Source organism: Salvelinus alpinus, chromosome 1 (assembly GCF_045679555.1).
Source record: "Salvelinus alpinus chromosome 1, SLU_Salpinus.1, whole genome shotgun sequence".
NCBI lineage: Eukaryota > Metazoa > Chordata > Actinopteri > Salmoniformes > Salmonidae > Salvelinus > Salvelinus alpinus.
Window position 1 is genome coordinate 33,548,378 of NC_092086.1, and position 20,200 is coordinate 33,568,577.

The following is a 20,200-nucleotide window of genomic DNA, read 5'->3' on the forward strand; positions in this document are numbered from 1 at the left end:
TGGCCACCAGCTGCATTAAGTACTGCAGTGCATCTCTTCCTCATGGACTGCACCAGATTTGCCCGTTCTTGCTGTGAGATGTTACTCCACTTTTCCACCAAGGCACCTGCAAGTTCCCGAACATTTCTGGGGGGAATGGTCCTAGCTCTCACCCTCCGATCCAACAGGTCCCAGACGTGCTCAATGGGATTGAGATCCAGGCTTTTCGCTGGCCATGGCAGAACACTGACATTCCTGTCTTGTAGGAAATCACACATAGAACGAGCAGTATGGCTGGTGGCATTGTCATACTGAAGGGTCATGTCAGGATGAGCCTGCAAGAAGGGTACCACATGAGAAAGGAGGAAGTTTTCCTTGTAATGCACAGCGTTGAGATTGCCTGCAATGACAACAAGCTCAGTCCGATGATGCTGTGACACACCGCCCCAGACCATGACGGACCCTCCACCTCCAAATCGATCCCGCTCCAGAGTACAGGCCTCGGTGTAACGCTCATTCCTTCGGCGATAAATGCGAATCTGACCAACACCCCATGTGAGACAAAACCGCGATTCAACAATGAAGAGCACTTTTTGCCAGTCCTGTCTGGTCCAGCGACGGTGGGTTTGTGCCCGTAGACGACGTTGCGGCCGATGATGTCTGGTGAGGACCTGCCTTTACAACAGGTCTACAAGCCCTCAGTCCAGCCTCTCTCAGCCTATTGCGGACAGTCTGAGCACTGATGGAGGGATTGTGTGTTCCTGGTGTAACTTGGGCAGTTGTTGTTGCCATCCTGTACCTGCCCCGCAGGTGTGATGTTCGGATGTACCAATCCTGTGCAGGTGTTGTTACACGTGGACTGCTACTGCGAGGACGATCAGCTGTCCGTCCTGTCTCCCTGTAGCGCTGTCTTAGTACGGACATTGCAATTTATTGCCCTGGCCACATCTGCAGTCCTCACGCCTCCTTGCAACATGCCTAAGGCACGTTCACGCAGATGAGCAGGGACCCTGGGCATCTTTCTTTTGGTGTTTTTCAGAGTCAGTAGAAAGGCCTCTTTAGTGTCCTAAGTTTTCATAACTGTGACCTTAATTGCCTACCGTCTGTAAGCTGTTAGTGTCTTAACGACTGTTCCACAAGTGCATGTTCATTATATTTTTATGGTTCATTGAACCAGCATGGGAAAGTGTTTAACTTTTTAGGGATAGGGGGCAGCATTTTGACTTTGGATGAATTGCGTGCCCATAGTGAACTGCCTCCTACTCTGTCCCAGATGCTAATATATGCATATTATTATTACTATTGGATAGAAAACACGCTGAAGTTTCTAAAACTGTATAACAGAACTCATATGGCAGGCAAACTTCCAAACAGGAAGTGGAAATTCTGAGGCTGGTGTTTTTTCTACTCATCGCCTATTGAAATCCCAGGAAGATATGGTTTTGTTTGCACTTCCTACGCCTTCCACTAGATGTCAACAGTCAGTAGAACGTTGAATGAAGTGTATACTGTGATGTGGGACCAGATGGGAGGTGTTTCAGTCAGTGGTCTGGCAGATTGCCAGTTCCTGGTCATGAGCATTCCTCATGATAACGCCTTGCGTTCCATAACTTTTACAGACACAAAGGAATGCTCCGGTTGGAACGTTATTGGATATATATGATAACAACATCCTGAAGATTGATTATCTACTTAGTTTGACAAGTTTATTCGACCTGTGATATAACTTTTTGATGTTTTCGTCCGACGTTATGCGTCACTTGCACGAGCGTTTGGATATGTGTACCAAACCCGCTAGCAAAAGCAGCTATTTGGACATAAATAATTGACATTGTCGAACTAGGATTCCTGGGAATCCATTCTGATGAAGATATTCAAAGGTAAGGGAATATTTATGACGTAATTTCGTATTTCTGTTGACTCCAACATGGCGGAGAAATGTTAATTATATTTTAGCGCAGTGTGCTTTTTCCGTAAAGTTTTTTTGAAATCTGACACAGCGGTTGCATTAAGAACAAGTGTATCTTTAATTATATGTAAAACATGTATCTTTCATCAAAGTGTATGATGAGTATTTCTGTTATTTGACGTGCCTCTGCAATTTCTCCGGATATTTTGGAGGCATTTCTGATCATGGCGCCAATGTAAACTAAGATTTTTGGATATAAATATGCACATTATCGAACAAAAAATACATGTATTGTGTAACATGATGTCCTATGAGTGTCATCTGATGAAGATCATCAAAGGTTAGTGATTCATTTTATCTCTATTTCTGTTTTTGTGACTCCTATCTTTGGCTGGGAAAATGGCTGTGTGTTTTTTGAACTTGGTGGTGATCTAACATAATCATATGTTGTGTTTTCGCTGTAAAGCATTTTTTAAATCGGACACGATGGGTAGATTAACAAGATGTTTATGTTTCTTTTGCTGTATTGGACTTGTTAAAGTGTGAAAGCTACATATTTCAAAAAAATATTTCTGAATTTCCCACGCTGCCTTTTCAGCGGAATGTTGTGGGAGGGGGTTCCGCTAGCGGAACGTGTGTCCTAGAAAGGTTAAACCCTTTACAATGACGATCTGTGGAGATATTTTGATATTTACGAATGATCTTTGAAAGACAGGGTCCTGAAAAAGGGACATTTCTTTTTTTGCTGAGTTTATTTCATGTTTGAATACACAAACAATACACAACACATGAATAACATGGAAGTCTGCATTTAATGCATTTATTAATAAATTACTGAAATGAGTGACTCCATGAGGGAATTTAAGGACGAGACAATATGAGTAGAATGCATGACAGTGAATGGACATGGCACAAAAACTATATGCCATCAATCTGGATATAGCCTACTGTAAACACTGTCGTGGAAATTATACACAGGGACACTGGAAGTCAATCTTAAATGAATCATTCTTTATTATCAGCGTGCTGGAGAGGTTCCATTCAACTCAATGCACCAAGTACACATGTCAATCAGGTGCTCTACTGGGGCAGTCCCGTTAGTTCTCTTATATACAGACAAGTTATATTTGAATGATTTAGCTTATTCATCATTCATAATTAATTCATCATTAACGTTTGCTTCATTTATGTGACCGACATATACTGGGTCATGCACGTGACAGACCAATACCTCACGAGGCTTCTTCTCTCTAAGCTGAGACCTTGAAACTGAGATATATATTTTTTCTCAAAACAAGGGTCTGAGTGTACTGACAAATTGCAGATACTGAGAGTGAGGATTCGTTCAATCAATCACTTGCATGAACACAGAAATTGATTATTAGAAAATAACAATCATAGAACACATAAATGGGTTAATAGAAAAGCACAAACATACCATTTTTTTATCACGTTCCCTCCTTGTATCACTCAATCTGTGATAATTATCATTACAATTTAAGGTAAGCATTATATTATAGCTTCTATCAAAAGGTCCAATACTTCTATTAAAGTAAGGGAAATCAACACATAAAACCAGACACTTCATAATTTCAAACCCTTCATTCTGGGTTGTACAATCCTTTTTGTAAAACCATGGCTTATTAAGACCTTCGCTTCATACAGTTACACAAATGCTTCATTACACAATTTCATTTATGGATTCTGACAATAGCATTTCAGCTGGAGCTTTTGTCACGAGTGGCTGTTAACCTCTACGGGATCAGTGTCCCCCCGTGGGACGGTTGAGCTAACATAGGCTAATGTGATTAGCATGAAGTTGTAAGTAATACAAATAAATCCCTGGACATAGACATCTGATATTGGCAGAAAGCCTAAAGTCTTGTTAATTTAACTGCACTGTCCAATGTACAGTAAAATAATATCATGCTATTGTTTGAGGAGAGTGCACAATTTTGAACATGAAAAGATATTTAGGCACATTTGGGCAGTCTTGATACAACATTTTGAACAGAAATGCAGTGGTCTCAAACTTTGCACATACACTGATGCCATCTAGTGAACACAATTTAAATTGCACCTGGGCTGGAAAAATACATCATGGCCTTTCTTTTGCATTTCAAAGATGATGGTACAAAAAAATACAAAAGAACGGTTGGTTTTTCTTTGTATTATCTTTTACCAGATCTATTGTGTTATATTCTACTGCATTCCTTTCACATTTCCATAAACTTCATAGTGTTTCCTTTCAAATGGTACCAAGAATATGCATATCCTTGCTTCAGGGCCTGAGCTACAGGCAGTTAGATTTGGGTATGTCATTTTAGGCAAAAATTGAGATTAAACAATCAGTATTTCAATGCATTTCTATTCTAAAGTTATATACATTTCGCAGTGTGCAGACCTCCACAATCAACCTGATACCTCTGGGGACTCATTCTTTTGGTGTTATCAGGTTGATTGTAGAGGTCTGCAGACTGCGAAATGTATATCACTTTAGACTAGAAATGCATTGAAATACTGATCTGTCATTAATAACCTGAACAGATCTGAGCACACAAGATATGTGGAAGCAATAGGTATTTCACATCTGTGCAGATGAAAGGATGTTCAAAGTGGATGAAAAAAACAAAAAACAACGCTGCCTGTTAAATCAAAATAACAAATACAATTAGAATTACAACCCCTGATGACTCCATCTTAACTTCATTGTATCCCATAAGGTAATTCAATAAATAGTCAAATAGACTAGAGACAGGTGTCCCTCAGTCAGGGCCAGCACTCTCTCTCTGTCCTTCTCGTGGTTCAAATCACACATAGGACTATTGCTAAATTATAAACTTCTTCTAATTATTAGTGTTTACATAGCCCATTTAAATCTCAACCAATGTCTCTAGTCTTTTTAGTGAGGGTGATCAGGCCTCACCAGAAAGTCAAAAATGATTTAAAGATATTTCAAAAATGTCAAACATTTTGTGTATCAGGTTTACATTGGGTTTTAAATGACATTTCTTATCAAGAGAATTTACATGTGTGCAACCAAAACTCGGACAATAGATACTTCAGAACATTTAATTTGTGTGCCCTTTAAGGTGCATAATTTCTAACCTGTGAAAAACCCCACTCAAACCAAAATAAAAGACCCCAAACAATAAATCAGTATTTTACACCATAAAAAAAAAATCATAACATGTAAAAACAAACAAAAAATGGCCAAGCCTTACTTAATTTGGGCCTCGTTCAACAGCCAACTTCGGGAACCTTTATACTAACTCCCAAGGCACCTGTGTCACGATCGTCGTATGGAATGGACCAAGGTGCAGCGTGGTAAGCGTACATTTCTCTATATTTTTGCAAAATGTCGCCAACAAAACAATAATACAACAAAACGAACGTGAAGATCTGTAAGGCTATACATGCACAAACGAAGACAACTACCCACAACCACCAAAAGGACAAAAGGCTGCCTAAGTATGATTCCCAATCAGAGACAACGATAGACAGCTGTCCCTGATTGAGAACCATACCCGGCCAAAACATAGAAACAAACAACATAGAATGCCCACCCCAAATCACACCCTGACCTAACCAAATAGAGAAATAAAACGGCTCTCTAAGGTCAGGGCTTGACAGTACCCCCCCCCCAAAGGTGGGGTAATAACCTGAACAGATCTGAGCACACAAGATATGTGGAAGCAATAGGTATTTCACATCTGTGCAGATGAAAGGAAGGAGAAAAGGAGAGGAAGCCACTTTAGTCTATTGGGATGCATTCTGGCAGGGATCCAATACACTGGCAAGACATCCAATACACAAACCACAGCACTGAAATAAACAATACACTGTGGAGATAGGCAGAGCAGCGCAGCATCTGGGTAGAGGATAGTTTACATTTAAGTCATTTAGCAGACGCTCTTATCCAGAGCGACTTACAAATTGGAAAGTTCATACATATTCATCCTGGTCCCCCCGTGGGAATTGAACCCACAACCCTGGCGTTGCAAGCGCCATGCTCTACCAACTGAGCCACACGGGACCACCAGTTATGATGACAATGGTGGAGCTGACAACAACGTTTTGATAATGATTTAGTTACTGTACACTTTGAAAAAATTGTTTCAAAAGGGTTCTTTGCGGCGGGATAGGGTTCTACCAAGAACCGTTTTGATCAGAAGAACTGTTTTTGGAAGACAATTGTTTGTAAAGCAAAGAGTTCTACCTAGAATCTTTAACATCCTAAGAACTGTTTTTGGAACAAAGGGTTCTTTGATGATTCTTTGGAAGGCAAGAAGGATTATTTGAAAGACAAGAAGGGTTCTACATAGAAACATATAATATTTCCCAGCATGCTCTATTGCAGGGAGATGTCAGAATTAGTTGTTTTAATGTGATATCTGTGTTTTTTGCATGTACACTGAACAAAAATATAAAGCAACATGCAACAATTTCAAAGATTTTACTGAGTTACAGTACATATAAGGACATCACTCAATTAAAATAAATGCATTATGCCTTAATCTATGGATTTCACATGACTGGGAATACAGATATGCATCTGTTGGTCACAAAAACCTTGGATTGGATTGGATCAGAAAACCAGTCAGTATCTGGTGCAACCACCATTTAACTCATGCAGCACAACATCGCATAAAGCTGATCAGGCTGTTGATTGTGGCCTGTGGAATGTTGTCCCACTCCTCTTCAGTGGTTGTGCGAAGTTTCTGGATATTGGCGGGAACTGGAACATACTGTAGTACACGTTGATCTAGAGCATCCAAAACATACTCAATGGGTGACATGTCTGAGTATGCAGGCCATGAAAGAAAGCGTACAGATCATTGTGACATTTGACCGTGCATTATCACGCTGAAACATGAGATGATGGCACCGGATGAATGGAACGACAATGGGCCTCAGGATCTCATCACAGTATCTCTGTGCATTCAAATTTCCATTGGTAAAATGCAATTGTGTTCGTCGTCTGTAGCTTATGCCTGCCCATACCATAACCTCACCGCCTCCATGAGGCACTCCGTTCACAACGTTGACATCAGCAAACCACTCGCCCACACGACACCATACACTGTCTGCCATCTGCCTGGTATAGTTAAAACGGGATTCATCCGTGAAGAGCATACTTCTCCAGCATGCCAATGGCCATCGAAGGTGGGCATTTGCCCATTGAAGTCAGTTACGATGCTGAACTGCAGTCAGGTCAAGACCCTGGTGAGGACGACGAGCACGCAAATGAGCTTCCCTGAGACGGTTTGAGCCAAAATGTATTCTATTGTGCAAAACCACAGTTTCATCAGCTGTCCAAATGGCTGTTCACAGACAATCACGCAGGTGAAGAAGCCGGATGTGTACTGTAGTGTCTAACCAGCCTTCGCTTTGGCTCCCCCTCCTGTCCAGCTCAGACTTTCGACGTCGCCGGCCTTCTAGCTGCTGCCAAACCTACTGCTGGCAAACGGCCTTCACTCATCAACCCCGGGCATGTCTCATCATCATTACACATACCTGGTTTCAATCCCCACTCAATCACTGTATATATACTCCCTCTGCCATTTGTCTTTGTCTGTCATTGTAAATGTTACTTTTTTTCCTGAGAGGAATCGCTCCTACTATTTCCTGAGTACTTTATATTTGCAATTTCGCCCTGTGCCTTTTTGTTTATGAAGATATTTTGAGCACAGCAGTGTTTGGGTTTCGTCTCACTTTGATATATGGTGCTTAAATAAATTCAGTAGTTCTAAACCTGTGACTGCTTCCTGCCTACTCCTCTCTACACCAGTGACATGTAGTTCCTGGGATGACTTGATTACACGTGAGGCCAGTTGGCTGTACTGCCAAATTCTCTAAAACTACATTGGAGGCTGTTTATGGTAGATAAAGGAACATTCAATTTTCTGGCAACAGCTCTGGTGGACATTCCTGTAGTCAGCAGGCCAATTGCACGCTCCCTCAACTTGACATCTGTGGCCTTGTATTGTGCGACAAAACTGCACGTTTTAGAGTGACCTTTTGTTGTCCGCAGCACAAGCTGCACCTGTGTAATGATCATGCTGTTTAATCAGCTTATTGGTATGCCACACCTGTCAGGTGGATGGAATATCTTGGCAAAGGAGAAATGCTAACAGGGATGTCAACATATTTGAGAGAAATATGCTTTTTTTTTGTGAGTATGGAATGTTTCGGGGATCTTATATTTCAGTTCATGAAACATGGGACCAACACTAAATGTTGCGTTTATTTTTTCAGTATACATTGATTGGTTGATATATTTTATGTTACACAAAGATAAATAACCCTTCCCTACCCTAGCAGTCATTCTAAATGCAGGTTGCAGGTGATTAACAATTCCACTTGTTGGATATCCTAACTCTGGCTGGATTCCAATAGGAATTACACATCACTTTGCAAGCCAGTATAATGTGACTTGCAGGCCTGATGTGGCATGTAAACTAGGAGATTCCTAACACCACTGTGTTTGGGTATAGTGCTTAAACAAAGGCCTTCTGATGTATGTATTGTCATAAATAATTATAATTTAAAGGCTATTAAGGCTGTTGGAACTGTTCATAGAGGGTTCGAGGAAGAACCCTCCAAAGAGAAGTGCTCTCGGTAGAACCCTTCATAGACAGTTCTAGAAAGAACCTTTAGATGATAAAATTGTTCTTATTAGAACCCTTCAGAGTTCTAGGCAGATCCATTCATAGAGGGTTCTAGGTAGAACCATATTCAGGGGGTTCTTTGAAGAAACCTACATAAAGGGTTCTATGTAGAACCCTCTTCAAAGGGTTCTATCCATCACCGAAAAAGGGTTCCTCTGTGGCAGGGGTGTCAAACTCTGTATGGTTAAACTTAGCACCTTTTTCCCAAGAGTGTAGGTGGCAATTATTACGGTCATCACTGTGCTTACCAATGAGATGCTGATGTGGTCGACTATAATGAGCCTTATTATACAGCTAAATGGCTGTCATTTGTCTGTGCCCTATTGAGTGAGGATGTTCACTGGTTATTTCTCCATGGTTGGTGATGGAGATGCGGGAGAGGGTCAGATGGAGAGAGAAGTGCTAGCTGGAAGCGCAGCCTGCTGGGCATTGTGCCCTCCTCTCCCCTGTCGTCAGCCCCTTGGCACGTCGGTTGGCAACATGATATGACATCGTCCCGGCAACAGTGTCACAGCGGTGGTCCTCAGCCACGGCGGTCAGAGCCAATCAGAGCACTTACGATGCCAGATTACACGAGAGCCAGCCAATTGGGAGGCTGGGTGAACTCAGTCTCTTCCCTCCCAAATGTGAATTCCTTCAAACCCTCCAGACATACACACACACTCAGATGTCATAGACACAGCAGCACACACACTCTCACAGATATTCTTGCTGACATATGCAGACATTTTGACAATAATTGTATCTTCCTCTGTATTCATGGGGACCTTCCCTGAATGCAGCCAGCTAATGTTTCCAGTTGATTTCCTACTGGTGAGCATCTGCATACAGACCAGTGACCATTGCCACACTTGATTGGCCTTTCACATGGGAAATGTACCAGCCCACAGTCAGATGCACCCTCTAGTGGGCAACAATGGTGTTACAGTGAAGAAACAAGGTGCATGACAGCAAAGGGGGGAAATAAGATATTGTATTTAATTGACACAAGCTGTCTCCAATCTGGATGTGCATGTGTGTGTTTGGGGGGGGGGGGGTCACCTAAGCCAGGAGAGGCTGATCTACAAATAGTATTCCCTGCCAAATAATAGGCTTTGTGTGATTAAGATTCACAGAGATACACCTCCCCTGGCTAAGGTGAATCCCCCCACCAAATACATACGCACAACAAGAGTGTGATTGATTGATTGGAGAAAGCTTGTATCAATTAAATAACTTTTCCTAGGATTTTTTACCAGCAGCAAACCTAGTGTATCATGCTGGAAATACAAGTAAAAAGTGCCAGAAAAACAACCAAAAAGCATGGTCCTACTTATGTGGTCTTTTAATGTTCTCTATATGTATTTATGTCAAATCACATATGAAACATGATTTATATTCTTACTAATGGTATAGATGTTTTAACATAATTTAAAAACGATAAACTACAAATATCACACAAGAGGGAGGAGGACAAAGTAGGTTGATTGAAATAATGTTTTATTATAAGCAGATAATTCAGCAATAACTGGTGTCTAAATACTTCATCATAGAGAGTAATTGTATGCTTTATTTAATAGTGGTTAAACATCCATTTTTATCTCTGCTCAAAAATTCTATGATGCATTAACAAGAGATGAGAGCAAGTAAGTGCGCCACCACGTTGTCTGTCTTTGTGGGGAATGAAAACAAGAACACTTCCCTGTCATCAAACCTGCAACAGTAAGTAATTAAATCTATGCAATTTTCTAAAGAAACATGTTGTGATTGTATAAGAAAAGGTTGAAATAAATAGTTTCATTTCCAGTTGAACTCCTAGGGATCCATCATATGGAAGTGTCCTGAAGTCATCATTTTGTCTGAAAAAAAGAAAATACAAATGTAAGTAAGTATAAGTTGTTGTGAAAACCTTGTAATGCTTGTTTTATATTAAAAATGTAACTGTGGCTTAACCAGCAATAAAATGCGAATAAGTGTGATAATGAGGTTGAAGTGACATACAAAAAACCAAGAACATATAGCCTCTGGGGAGACCAATTTGATTTATATTGAACATGAAGATAATGTGAATACCCTCTGTGTGGGATGACATTCCATGTCGGAAACTCAACAGGTGCTTCAATAGGTCATCAAAGCAGTAAAGACACACTGGGACATAAGAATGCATTCTTATATTTATTGTTTTACGCTAATCGCACAAACATATATTTGCACTTCAAAGCCAGGCAGTGAAAACCTGTGAGGTGGTTATATTCTCCCTCTCACCTTGACCAGAGTGACTGTGAAGCTGTAGAGGAGGGAGATGAGGAAGAGGACCAGGAAGATGCAGGCCATGTTCCAGTTCTCCTCTGCAGTGTCCGCCAGAATGGGATCAGACCTGTTCTCGTCAAAGAAGACACCCTCCACCCCAAGGAGCTCTACTCAAAAGGAAAAAAAGATTTTCATTGAGAAAGTGTTGCAGAAACAGGCTAGCCTGGAATCCAAACTGTAATGCTCTACTACAATGGTGAAAGAGACAAGGAAGAGGCTAGCACCAGGAAAATGTTATTGTATCAGAATTGAGTGAACAGACAGACAGACACCTGGTTTGGATATGTTCTGGGCCAGAGTCTGGGTGGTGTGGGTCACCCTGCAGGTGTAAACAGCCCCCGGTGTCCAGTCCTGGTGTGCCAGGCTCAGGTGGCTCCTGATGCCGAACTTTCCTCCTGGTGCCCTGTAGGGGGTGCTAGTGTTGTTGTTCCACAGCTCTGTGACGTTGTCCAGCAGCCAGGTGATGTTGATGTCTGAAGGGCTGAAGCCAAGCACCAGGCAGACGAGCTCACTGGGACCCTGAAGCAGGGTGGCTGTTGGTGCGGAGGGGGTCACTGAGCCTGGAGAGAGAGAGATAGTGAGAGTCATGGAAGGAGAGACTGGAGTGGATGAGACTGGGGAGAGAGGGGGCTGTATGACTGATAGTTTGGAAGAGAAACTGGGTGGATAGAGGGGGGGCTGCATGACTGATAGTCTGGGAGAGAAACTGGGAGGGGAGAGAGGGGGCTGCATGACATAGTCTGAGAGAGAAACTGAGTAGAGCATGGATGCTGAGACAGGAACTGGGGTAATGGTATTTGATCATGGGAAAACTTGATAGATTGGAGATTTGAATATGTTTCATTTCTTAACTTTTTGATTCTGTGTGTATTATTATTGTATTGCTAGATATTCCTGCATTGTTGGAGCTAGAAACATAAACATTTCGCTGCACCTGCAATAACATCAACCAAACTGTGTAGGTCACCAATACACTTTTATTAGATTTTTATGAGCGATGATGACTGAATGAAGGATGTATAGTTGAAGTCGGAAGTTTACATACACTTAGGTTGGAGTCATTCAAACTATAGTTTTGGCAAGTCGGTTCGGACATCTACTTCGTGCATGACACAAGTAATTTTTCCAACAATTGTTTACAGACAGATTATTTCACTTATAATTCACTGTATCACAATTCCGGTGGGTCAGAAGTTTACATACACTAAGTTGACTGTGCTGTTAAACAGCTTTAAAATTCCAGAAAATGATGTCATGGCTTTAGAAGCTTCTGATAGGCTAATTGACATCCTTTGAGTCAATTGGAGGTGTGCCTGTGGATGTATTTCAAGGCCTACCTTCAAACTCAGTGCCTCTTTGCTTGACATCATGGGAAAATCAAAAGAAATCAGCCAAGACCTCAGAAAAACAATTGTAGACCGCCACAAGTCTGGTTCATCCTTGGGAACAATTTCCAAATGCCTGAAGGTACCATATTCATTTGTACAAACAATAGTATGCAAGTATAAACACCATGGGACCACGTAGCCATCATACCGCTCAGGAAGGAGACGCGTTCTGTCTCCTAGAGATGAACGTACTTTGGTGCGAAAAGCGCAAATCAATCCCAGAACAACAGCAAAGGACCTTGTGAAGATGCTGGAGGAAACAGGTACAAAAGTATCTATATCCACAGTAAAACGAGTCCTATATCAACATAACCTGAAAGGCCGCTCAGCAAGGAAGAAGCCACTGCTCCAAAACCGCCATAAAAAACCCAGACTACGATTTGCAACTGTGCATGGGGAGAAAGATCGTACTTTTTGGTCGTCCTCTGCTCTGGTGAAACAAAAATAGAACAGTTTGGCCATAATGACCGTCGTTACGTTTGGAGAAAAGCGAGTGGGAAAGCTGCCGTTACCGTCAACCTTGCAATCATTGGACAATAAATTATATGAGGTATGATCATGAATATCCTAACAACGGGACATCAAAAACGGTATTTTCTTATGTTTCACGGAATCCTGGCTGAATGATGACATGGATATTCAGCTAGTGGGATATACGCTGCACCGGCAAAATAGAACAGCACACAAGATGAGGGGGCGGGGGGGGGGGGGGTCTGTGCCTATTTTTAAAACAACAGCTGGTGCACGAAATCTAAGGAAGTCTCTAGATTTTGCTTGCCTGAAGTAGAGTATCTTGTGATAAATTGCAGACCACACTATCTGCCTAGAAAGTTTTCAGGATTACTTTTCGTGGCTGTTTACTTACCACCACAGACGGATGCTGGCACTAAGATCGCACTCAGTCAGCTGTATAAGGAAATAAGCAAACAAGAAACCGCTCACCCAGAGGCGGCACCCCTAGTGGCCGGAGACTTTAATGCAGGGAAACTTAAATCAGTTCTGCATAATTTCTATCAACATGTTAAATGTGCAACCAGAGGGAAAAACATTCTAGATCATCTGTACTCCACACACAGAGACGCGTACAAAGCTCTCCCTCGCCCTCCATTTGGTAAATCTGACCACAATTCTATCCTCCTGATTCCTGCTTACAAGCAAAAATTAAAGGAAGCACCAGTGACTCGGTCTTTAAAAAAGTGGTCAGATGAAGCAGATACTAAACTACAGGACGGTTTTGCTATCACAGACTGAAACATGTTCCGGGATTCTTCCGATAGCATTGAGGAGTACAACACATCAGTCACTGGCTTTATCAATAAGTGCATCGAGGATGTTGTCCCCACAGTGACTGTACGTACGTACCCTAACCAGAAGCCATGGCTTCTGGCCAGTGACACTGCCCAGTGACACGAGCCTACCAGACGAGCTAAATCACTTCTATGCTCGCTTCAAGGCAAGCAACACTGAGGCATGCATGAGAGCATCAGCTGTTCCGGACGACTGTGTGATCACACTCTCCGTAGCCGACGTGAGTAAGACCTTTAAACAGGTCAACATTCACAAGGCTGCGGGGCAAGAAGGATTACCAGGACGTCTGCTCCAGGCATGTGCTGACCAACTGGCAGGTGTCTTCACTGACATTTTCAACATTTTCCTGATTGAGTCTGTAATACCAACATGTTTCAAGCAGACCACCATAGTCCCTGTGCCCAAGAACATGAAGGCAACCTGCCTAAATGACTACAGAACCGTAGCACTCACGTCCGTAGCCATGAAGTGCTTTGAAAGGCTGGTCATGGCTCACATCAACACCATTATCCCAGAAACCCTAGACCCACTCCAATTTGCATACTGCCCAAACAGATCTACGGATGATGCAATCTCTATTGCACTCCACACTGTCCTTTCCCACCTGGACAAAAGGAACACCTATGTGAGAATGCTATTCATTGACTACAGCTCAGCGTTACACACCATAGTACACTCAAAGCTCATCACTAAGCTAAGGATCCTGGGACTAAACACCTCCTTATACAACTGGATCCTGGACTTCCTGACGGTCTGCCCCCAGGTGGTGAGGGTAGGTAGCAACACATATTCCACGCTGATCCTCAACACTGGAGCCACCCAGGGGTACGTACTCAGTCCCCTCCTGTACTCCCTGTTCACCCACGACTCCATAGCCAGGCACAACTCCAACACCATCATTAAGTTTGCCGACAAGACAGCCTATAGGGAGGAGGTTAGAGATCTGGCTGGGTGGTGCCAGAATAACAACCTATCCCTCAACGTAACCAAGACTAAGGAGATGATTGTGGACTACAGGAAAAGGAGGACCGAGCACAACCCCAACCCCGGCTCAAGTGGAGCAGGTTGAGAGCTTCAAGTTCCTTGGTGTCCACATCACCAATAAACTAGAATGGTCCAAACACATCAAGACAGTTGTGAAGAGGGCACGACAAAGTCTATTCCCCCTCAGGAAACTAAAAAGATTTGGCATGGGTCCTCAGATCCTCAAAAGGTTCTACAGCTGCAACATCGAGAGCATCCTGACTGGTTGCATCACTGCCTGGTACGGAAATTGCTCGGCCTCCGACCGCAAGACACTACAGAGGTTAGTGCGTTGGCTCAGTACATCACTGGGGCTAAGCTGCCTGCCATCCAGGAACTCTACACCAGGCGGTGTCAGAGGAAGGCCCTAAAAATTATCAAAGACCCCAGTCACCCCAGTCATAGACTGTTCTCTCTACTATCGCATGGCAAGCGGTACCGGAGTGCCAAGTCTAGGACAAAAAGGCTTCTCAACAGTTTTTACCCCCAAGCCAATAGACTCCTGAACAGTTAATCAAATGGCTACCCGGACTATTTGCATTGTTTGCCCCCCTACCCCTCTTTTACGCTGCTGCTACTCTCTGTTTATCATATATGCATAGTCACTTTAACTATACATTCATGTACATACTACCTCAAATGGCCCAACCATCAGTGCCCCCGCACATTGGCTAACTGGGCTATCTGCATTGTGTCCTGCCACCCACCACCCGCCACCCGCCAACCCATCTGTTACGCTACTGCTACTCTCTGTTTATCATACAGTATATCACAAAAGTGAGTACACCCCTCACATTTTTGTAAATATTTGAGTATATCTTTTCATGTGACAACACTGAAGAAATGACACTTTACTACAATGTAAAGTAGTGAGTGTACAGCTTGTATAACAGTGTAAATTTGCTGTCCCCTCAAAATAACTCAACGCACAGCCATTAATGTCTAAACCGCGGGCAACAAAAGTGAGTACACCTCTTAGTGAAAATGTCCAAATTGGGCCCAAAGTGTCAATATTTTGTGTGGCCACCATCATTTTCCAGCACTGCCTTAACCCTCAAGGGCATGGAGTTCACCAGAGCTTCACAGGTTGCCACTGGAGTCCTCTTCCACTCCTCCATGACGACATCACGGAGCTGGTGGATGTTAGAGACCTTGCACTCCTCCACCTTCCGTTTGAGGATGCCCCACAGATGCTCAATAGGGTTTAGGTCTGGAGACATGCTTGGCCAGTCCATCACCTTTACCCTCAGCTTCTTAAGCAAGGCAGTGGTCGTCTTGGAGGTGTGTTTGGGGTCGTTATCATGTTGGAATACTGCCCTGCGGCCCAGTCTCCGAAGGGAGGGGATCATGCTCTGCTTCAGTATGTCACAGTACATGTTGGCATTCATGGTTCCCTCAATGAACTGTAGCTCCCCAGTGCCTGTAGCAGTCATGCAGCCCCAGATCATGACACTCCCACCACCATGCTTGACTGTAGGCAAGACACACTTGTCTTTGTACTCCTCACCTGGTTGCCGCCACACACGCTTGACACCATCTGAACCAAATAGGTTTATCTTGGTCTCATCAGACCACAGGACATGGTTCCAGTAATCCATGTCCTTAGTCTGCTTGTCTTCAGCAAACTGTTTGCGAGCTTTCTTGTGCATCATCTTTAGAAGAGGCTTCCTTCTGGGACGACAGCCATGCAGACCAATTTGATGCAGTGTACGGCGTATGGTCTGAGCACTGACAGGCTGACCCCTCACCCCTTCAACCTCTGCAGAAATGCTGGCAGCAATCATACGTCTATTTCCCAAAGACAACCTCTGGATATGACGCTGAGCACGTGCACTCAACTTCTTTGGTCGACCATGGCGATGCTTGTTCTGAGTGGAACCTGTCCAGTTAAACCGCTGTATGGTCTTGGCCACCGTGCTGCAGCTCAGTTTCAGGGTCTTGGCAATCTTCTTATAGCCCAGGCCATCTTTATGTAGAGAAACAATTCTTTTTTTCAGATCCTCAGAGAGTTCTTTGCCATGAGGTGCCATGTTGAACTTCCAGTGACCAGTCAGTATGAGGGAGTGTGAGAGCGATGACACCAAATTTAACACACCTGCTCCCCATTCACACCTGAGACCTTGTAACACTAACGAGTCACATGACACCGGGGAGGGAAAATGGCTAATTGGGCCCAATTTGGACATTTGAACTTAGGGGTGTACTCACTTTTGTTGCCAGCGGTTTAGACATTAATGGCTGTGTGTTGAGTTATTTTGAGGGGACAGCAAATTTACACTGTTATACAAGCTGTACACTCACTACTTTACATTGTAGCAAAGTGTCATTTCTTCAGTGTTGTCACATGAAAAGATATACTCAAATATTTACAAAAATGTGAGGGGTGTACTCACTTTTGTGATATACTGTATATGCATAGTCACTTTAACCATATCTACATGTACATACTACCTCAATCAGCCCGACTAACCGGTGTCAGTATGTAGCCTCGCTACTGTTATAGCCTCGCTACTGTACATAGCCTCGCTACTGCTATTTTTCACTGTCTTTTACCTGTTGTTTTTATTTCCTTACTTACCTATTGTTCACTGAATACCTTTTTTTGCACTGTTGGCTAGAGCCTGTAAGTAAGCATTTCACTGTAAGGTCTACACCTGTTGTATTTGGCGCACGTGACAAAAAACGTTGATTTGATTTGCTGTGTTGTCATGTGTTGCTGCCTTGCTATGTTGTTGTCTTATGTAGTGTTGTGTTACCTCTCTTGTCATGATGTGTGTTTTGTCCTATATTTATATTTGATTTATTTATTCATTTTTAATCCCAGAACCCATCCCCGCAGGAGGCCTTTTGCCTTTTGGTAGGCCGTCATTGTAAATAACAATTTGTTCTCAACTGACTTGCCTAGTTAAATAAGGGTTCAATAAAAATACAAATATATGATCACAAAGTTCCATTCTAACCTTTAACATTACTGGTCTTCTCTGTGGAGTTGAAGCAGCGATGTTCAGCTCTGCATGTTATTGTGTTCAGGGTTTTCCATTGGCTTGAGGGAAGAGTCAGGTTACTGCTGATGCTCTGAGTTGTGCTGCTGGCCTGGTTCACTGCGGCCCCGTTGGTTGGGTCTTTTCCATCCAGAAGCCAGGACACTTTGGCGTCATACGCAGAGTGGACCACACATGTAGATGTTACCTCAGTCTGTGTCATCACTGTCCTGAATCTGGGGGTCTCCAGGTGGAGGGATGGAGTAGACGAGGGAAAAACTGAGAGCAAAACAGATGAGTGTGGAAATAAAATCGTATAATAGTTTTTTATACTCCAAGGTAATTAGGTTATGATTTATGACTTTTGAAGCAACACTTTAAACAGGTAAGGCGCTTCTGTAAGTTTACAACCTACCTGTGCATAAACTAGTGCTCTTCCTGACAGTTTTCTGAAGATCTTTGTCATCTACCTCACAGATGAAGTCCTTCCCCTCATTCCACTCCTGCTGTGTTACTGTGATATGACTGGTTACTGCCACATGTCCGTCTTCCCCCATCCTTATCTCATTGTCTGCTGCAGACCTCTGTTCAGACCCAGAGAGCCACTTGATCTTAGGGTTGAAGCCCCACCCAGAACACATGAGTTTCTGGGTCCCTGAGCCAGACGACTCCTCACTGGGGACTAGAAGGAGTTCCATGGACAGTTCACCTGGAAAGAACACCATTTCCTTTTTCAATTTTAGCCCTGGCGTGCTGAATGAAGATCATGCAACAAACAATGGAAACATAATTTCATGTTGGTAGGCCTTTCTACATTTTCAAGCATATGAGAAGGTATAATTGGGTCAGATGAGAGAAGTTCACTCACCAAAAATCTTTCCTGTTGAGTTAGACACCCAGCTGTTGGAGAAACCTTGGTTCACTTTACAGGTGAAAGTGTTGTCTGTCTTCCAGTGTGATGTAGGGACAGAGAAGCGTCTGGTGAGTGAATGGGGGCCATTGGAGGCAGGCAGATCCACATACTGTTTCTCAGGGAAATCAACCCCATTGGCCTGAAAGGTGACGTAGAGGTCACTGGAGGAGAGTTGTGTGATGGCACACTCCAGCACAACACTGTCTCCCTTCAGTAACTCTGGGAGAGACCTCCTGATCAGCACTGTAGGAGTGCTGCTCACTGCAGGTCCTGGAGAACACACACACAGAGGAGAGGGGTAAACAGGAGAAAGGAACATTTATCTGGCTTCAATGTTAATAATGTCTACTTTTTATGGGGGAGGACAGAAGAATAGTGAATGTTTTGCTGTACTTCTCTCTGTATATATCTTCATTCAAAGACTCAATCATGGACATTCTTACTGACAGTTGTGGCTGCTTTGTGTGATGTATTGTTGTCTCTACCTTTTTGCCCTTTGTGCTGTTGTCTGTGCCCAATAATGTTTGTACCATGTTTTGTGCTGCTACCATGTTGTGTTGCCACCATGTTGTTGTTATGTTGTGTTGCTACCAATGGCGCCTGATGCAATGGCAGCAGTTTTACAGGCGCCCAACCAATTGTGCTTTTATGTTTTTTTGTTTGGTGTTATTTGTAACATATTTTGTATATAATGTTTCTGCAACCGTATCTTACGGCAAAAAAGAGCTTCTGGATATCAGGACAACGATCACTCACCTCGGATTAGACAAAGATTTTTTCTTCAACAGCAGGACGCACAGGACATTCTCAGAACACCCGACAAGAACAACATCCCAGTTATTTGCAAGAGGAAGAGACGCAGGTGTCACGCCCTGACCATAGAGAGCCCTCGGGTTTCTCTATGGTGTTTTTGGTCAAGGCGTGACTAGGGGGTTTTCAAATTTTTATTTTCTATGTTGGTGTGAGTATGGTTCCCAATTGGAGGCAGCTGATGATCGTTGCCTCTAATTGGTGATCATACTTAGTGTGGTCATTTTCCCACCTGCATTGTGGGATATTGTTTTGTCTAGTGCCAATGTTCGCTACGAACTGCACGTTCGTTTATTCTTTGCATTCTTTGAAGATTCACCTTAATAAATATGTGGAACTCTACGGACGCTGCGCCTTGGTCCACTCATTATAACGAACGTGACAGAATATCCCACCACTACAGGACCAAGCAGCGTGCCATGGAGGAAAAGGAGAGCTGGACATGGGAGGAAATAATGGGTGGATGCGAGACCCTTCTTTGGCGGGAGTCGCCAAGGAGTATAGGAGGACAGCGGCGACGCCGGGGTCCACAGCCACAGAAACCCCAAGATTTTTTGGGGGGTTGGGCACAAGGGGTGGTCGGTCGAGCCGAGGAGAGAGCCAGAGACCGTCGGGGAGTCGATGGAGCAGTGTGAGGAGGGAGATCGGAGAGAGATGTTGGTTTGGTGTATTCTGCAGCGCATTCGCCCTGAAGAGCGTGTCCTCAGTCCGGTGAAACCTATGCCGGCTCTACGCAACAGGCCTCCAGTGCGCCTCCCCAGCCCGGTACTTCCTGTGCCGGCTCCCCGCACTCGCCCTGAAGAGCGTGTCATCAGTCCGGTGAAACCTGTGCCGGCTCCACGCACCAGGCCTCCAGTGCGCCTCCCCAGCCAGGTACGTCCTGTGCCGGCTCCCCGGACTCGCCCTGAAGAGTGTGTCACCAGCCCTGA

The 20,200-nt window shown here is 43.6% G+C and overlaps 1 protein-coding gene and 1 non-coding gene across 7 annotated transcripts in view; both read right to left on the minus strand.

Moving 5' to 3' along the window:
• Positions 1-5,849: 5,849 nt before the first annotated feature.
• Positions 5,850-5,926, minus strand: trnaa-ugc (transfer RNA alanine (anticodon UGC)). Its single transcript has one exon. It is a non-coding gene; the product is annotated as a tRNA-Ala (tRNA).
• Positions 5,927-10,021: 4,095 nt separating this feature from the next.
• ighd (immunoglobulin heavy constant delta) overlaps positions 10,022-20,200 on the minus strand; it is a 252,691-nt gene continuing 242,512 nt past the window's right edge. For all 6 annotated transcript variants that reach the window (XM_071398153.1, XM_071398189.1, XM_071398172.1 and 3 more), the window contains 6 exons: positions 18,417-18,731; positions 17,964-18,257; positions 17,528-17,827; positions 11,121-11,408; positions 10,804-10,955; positions 10,022-10,397 (listed from right to left, as the gene is read on the minus strand). In XM_071398153.1, the coding sequence (XP_071254254.1) occupies positions 10,389-10,397; positions 10,804-10,955; positions 11,121-11,408; positions 17,528-17,827; positions 17,964-18,257; positions 18,417-18,731 (1,358 nt within the window). In that variant the 3' untranslated portion in view covers positions 10,022-10,388. The remainder of the gene's footprint in view (positions 10,398-10,803; positions 10,956-11,120; positions 11,409-17,527; positions 17,828-17,963; positions 18,258-18,416; positions 18,732-20,200) is intronic.